The sequence below is a fragment of the Austrofundulus limnaeus genome, unplaced genomic scaffold (genome assembly GCF_001266775.1).
Source record: "Austrofundulus limnaeus strain Quisiro unplaced genomic scaffold, Austrofundulus_limnaeus-1.0 Scaffold794, whole genome shotgun sequence".
Taxonomy (NCBI): domain Eukaryota; kingdom Metazoa; phylum Chordata; class Actinopteri; order Cyprinodontiformes; family Rivulidae; genus Austrofundulus; species Austrofundulus limnaeus.
The window spans coordinates 54,596-59,537 of NW_013953196.1; the positions used below are offsets into that span (position 1 = coordinate 54,596).

The window sequence follows — 4,942 nt, forward strand, 5'->3', positions numbered from 1 at the left end:
AGTGTAAACACAATGGCCCCGTCCGTGTAATATATTTTTAAACTTTTAGTTTAAAAATAATAAAAAACTTAAACAACCTACAGTATTTTACAGTCTTTATTTTACAGYTAAAATATATGTTTATCAAATAAAGTCTAATGTTACAACTAATCATGGATCCCTTTAAAGAAGAACCCGTCCAGAGGACCTACTTATTTGACTTAATTTTTGCTTTTTGATTTTTCTTCCTGAATCACTGAGATGTGTTAGGCTGTATTACTGCTATGTTGTCACAGTCTTTCAGTTTTAGCCATATTTGTCATTTTATCTTGTAAAACATTCATCCTGATTTGTTCACATGTGCACTCACTCATGTTTGCGCTCACTTTCATTTGGTCTTATGTACAGTTTGTTCGGTTGCGCTCACTCTCAGTTGGTCTCACACAGAACTCATTCAGTTGGGCTCATTCTCAGTCGGTCTCATGCACGGTTTCCTCTGACCTGACTTGCACATTTCCATTCAACTTTTGTATGTTTTGGCACTTTATATGTTACTTTTTAACTCAGCTACTAAGAGGTGTGTCTATTTTGACATTACCAATACATGTTCACACAAAAAAATAATAATTTTATAAAACTGAAAAATGAACAAGTTATACCAGGAATACCTCTGGATTGAGTCAGTGGTTGATTGATGGCCCCAACAACACTGCCCTATAACAGAGAGATTTTAGTCAGACTCAAACTACTACACAGCACAAAATATTAGAAATACGTACTTTATGAGCCACAAATTCATATGGTGGGGTTCACTACTATTAATGCTTACCATTTTGGGAGATATTAGAAATGGAAAGATGGACCCCTGGGTGGTTAGGTCTCTCAGAAACAAACTACCCAGCTGAACAGAGAGTAGTGACGACTCTGAACGAGGGAGAGACTCAACTATTACCTTCACCCCTGTGAAAATGAGGGGACAGGAAATTAAAATTGTGTAAGTAGACAGGATTTACAATGCAAGGGCCAATTATTYATGTATAAAATCTAACAATAAAATAACTGTAGAGTAGTTTGAATTTAAATATACAAAACAAACAACTGTTGGTTGATTTCTTTCTTTTGTTTSTTTACTTAGACACTGAAAGCAATCTGTGTTGGCACTGCTTGGGTATACCTGAGAATTCCAGCTGGATGAGGCCACTCTCATGCAACGTGAGCCCCTTTCTGTCTTGCTGGAAGAGCGTTACGCTGCCTTTTTCTAACAAGAACTCCAGCCGCGCAAACATGTGATCTCGCCTGGTGAATGTGTTCAGACTGTAAGAATCTTCCAACGGGTCAAACAAGTCCTCTGTCTCTGCTGGAGAAACATAAAATGGTAAATGGCTTGAACTTTCATGTCRACAGGCTCCAAAGCACTTCCCACTACAGTCATTMAYCAATTCACACACTAATGGTAGTAAGACACACTGTAGCCACAGCTGTCCTTGGGCAGGCTGTCATGCAGGGGCAACACCAGGCCCTCTKACCACCACCAATAGACAATGTGGGTGACGTTTATGGCCCGAGAACACATCAAACAAAGCAGGGGTTTGAACTGGCAAACCAGGGCAACTACCCAAACCACTCTTCCACGGCTGCCTTGGCCAAGGTCAGTGSTTATCACATAATAAATGAGAGTTTATACCAATAATTCGAAACGTTGTTTGATTTGACAAAYTAACTGAAACTGAATCCTATAAGGGGATTTAAGTTTGTCAAAGAAACCCTCCTATGACACCAGTGATCAGTGTGTTCCTGACCTAGAATGTCCCAGGTCGAAGGACTTGGCAATAGCTCTTCAGGTCTATCTGGATCTTGGGWATCTCCATGCCAGCCCCCCCACCCTGGGAACCAAGACTGGAGGTACTGAATCATCCTTGAGCTGCCACTTTTTGGAATTGATGCGCTGGGTGGAACAGGCTGAGRGTCATTGTTTGGCTCTCTGGAATTCTTTAAGAACAGACAGAAGAAAAAATTAATTTAGAGTAAATGCTTAAGATACATTTTTGCAAATTCATGTTTTATACAGCAGAAATCTGAGATGAAATTAGGTTTAAGATAGCATAATGGGCCTTTATTCTTAAAAGGGCAAACCAAAATCCTTGTGCATTGCTGACCTTTTTTGTTATTTGTCACWTAATCTTAAATTAAATTATACCGGGCATTATTGAAATCTCAAGGTTAAATAAATAAACMCTGATCTGGGAGATGAAACGTCCAGATTTTAATGAATATATCAAATAAGTCAACAGTCAGATTCTGAGCACAAACAGGCTGTTGTACTTTTGATCAATAATATACTTAGAGGAGATTTTACTTTTACCAAAGTTATCTTATGGTAAGATACTTATAGTTTTACTCAAGTATCACTTTGTCGTACTTTGTACAACAATGGCAGCTGTTAATAAATGTATAAGTTGGGGTCTTTTTGAAGAAAAAAATGGTGGAACATCACTGATGTAGTGCAGGGATAGTCAATCCTGTTCCTCCAGGACCGCAGCCCTGCAYGTTTTACTTTATTCCCTTCTCTATCAMACCTGATTCAGTCAGTGAATTACCTCTTCCAGGCTCTACAGAAGCCTGATAATCATCCATTCATTCAAATCAGGTGTGTTGGAGCAGAGAAACAAGTAAATAATGCAGGGCTACGGCCCTGCAGGACCTGCAGGACCAGAACTGAGTATCCCTGATGCAGCGTATGTATATTTAAATACTCTAACTGACAGATTAGGCTTTATAAATAGATTCATAAACAACTATAACAATAATAACAAAAAGGCACATCAGTARTGGTTGTCTATGCACAGTTAATAAAAAATGTACACATTATGTAATTGTATACAGCTCTTTAMAATCATGCTGCTGCATAAACAGACCTCAGCTGTCTGTTCCTGTTTTAAAATCCAGTCATGGACGACTTCTCTGAGGCTGCATAGCTCCTCCAACGTCTGCTCCTCTTCTATTCGATCCAGTTCACTCTAGATGAAAAATACCAGTGACAAAAGTGGTTTTTATTATTTATTCAGTTTATTTTTACTGCACTAATTCACAACAAGTTTTCTTTCACGAGGTTAAAAAAATCCGTAAAAAACACATCACTGCCTTGAGATCAGGACACAAAGCAGTGTACAGTGCTACCACAGTACTACCACAGTGCTACCACAGTGCTACCACAGTACTATCACAGTGCTACCACAGTGCTACCACAGCTGAACTGGAAAGCAGCATTAAAGCTGAATTTATCCTCCAGAAGTGAAGAAATCTGCTTTARCTGACATAATTGCRAGAAAAAAAATGCTGCATCTGTTCTTGTAGGAGCTCCGAGAGCCTCTTCTCAACACATCCAGTGGGGTTTGCAACAACTATTGTGTGACTAGATATGTGAAGTGCAACGTGAAATGAGGTTTCTTGATGAACCCAGACTGTTCCAGCAGCAGCATAGGAACCAATGTGGTTGKGGTCACACCAAAAGTATTACATGCAAGGAGCAAACATTAATGWTTCAATTCCAACCTTTGCAGCTTGTGACCTCTAAGGCCAGTATGCTGTGTCAGTGCTGTTTAAGACTCTGTGTAGTGTCATTCCTACAGGATTACTGACTCCTTTCTGTTGTCACTCAAACGCCCTCAGTTCACATTCTGTTTCACCTCTCTGTTCTCAGCTTAATGTAAATCAACTTTTTACCTGATTAAATCACCAGTTCCTGGGAAGGAACAAAAAAAACCTTGATAAAAAAATATTGATGTTCCATTTAGAGTTGAWGGTGTTGAGATTTGTAGAGTGAGTGAGGTGAAGTTTCTGGGTGTCCAAAAGACAAAGTTGGTTGCTTCTTCGTTGATTAGTCATTGTTTATGAAAAGGGTTCCCTGCAATCTTAAAAYCTCACACTTTAGTGATGAGTCTGATCACACAGGCTCATCACTAAAGTGATCTGATCAATCTTTTTGTCAAAAGGTTGACAAAATGATTGATCAGAGAAATATGATCTGGTGCCCCAACCAGTAAAACAGTGTAGCAGAGTGTTGAAACAGTATCATTTTTCTGTTTCTCCCCTCATTTTTTGTGACAAAAACCAAAGGACGACATTTGTCCACTCAACGGGGCAGAGGTAGAGGTAGCGGTAGAGGTAGAGAGGGTGAACCGTTGCACAAATCTTGGTGTGACCGTTACACAGGACCTGTCAACGTCGCTCCATGTTAACCTAACAGAGACATGGTCTTTTTCATCTTATGCTGCGTTCACACCAAAAGCGATTTCAGAGGCAAGAAYGTTAAAARCGTTTCAAGTTRGACGCTTGTGCACTTAGAGGTCAGATGCTCATCAAAATTGATCTTGATGCAAGTCACACGCATCGAGAGTTTCTTGTCTTCCTCCCCTGCCGGTCTCTGTTTAATGGAGGATAAAATAAAGAAAGTGGCTTTGCTTTATTTACTGAGAGCAAGAGCATATTGCGCTCACCAGATAATTAATTCATAAATAATTAACCAGATAATTCAGAGATGGAAAATGCATCACTATGTCACATAGTGGAGTCTTTCTGATTGGTCAAGTTGTTGCTTTGAACTGCAAAATTTCAGATTTTCCACCACCAGCGTTGGACGTGTGTCAAGCGCGCGGAATATTCAAAACATTCAGCACTAAACGCACTAGACGTGCCACAACACTGACGCACGTCCAGCATAGACTATGAATGTAAACCTGACGCTCAGAATACGTTTGGTGTGAACGCAGCATCAGGCCTACAGAGACTCCAGGCTCCCTCTCCAAGGTGCTCAGGAATTTCTACATGTGCATCATCAAGATCATCTTAAGTGAAAGCTTCACCATTTGGATGGGTAGCTGCACCAAAGAGGAATTAGAGGTGTCCCGATACCAGCATCAAGTACTCGTACTCGTAAAAGCCGGCCGAAACTCTTAACCGATAC

General features: G+C 40.0%; 1 protein-coding gene across 1 annotated transcript in view; it reads right to left on the reverse strand.

The window, feature by feature from the left end:
- vps13d (vacuolar protein sorting 13 homolog D) overlaps positions 1–4,942 on the reverse strand; it is a gene marked incomplete at both ends in the record, with an annotated part of 75,956 nt that overhangs the window by 54,012 nt on the left and 17,002 nt on the right. Inside the window, 5 exon segments of the mRNA XM_014028664.1 lie at positions 648–693; positions 809–939; positions 1,154–1,336; positions 1,779–1,968; positions 2,895–2,996. Of these exon segments, the coding sequence (XP_013884118.1) occupies positions 648–693; positions 809–939; positions 1,154–1,336; positions 1,779–1,968; positions 2,895–2,996 (652 nt within the window).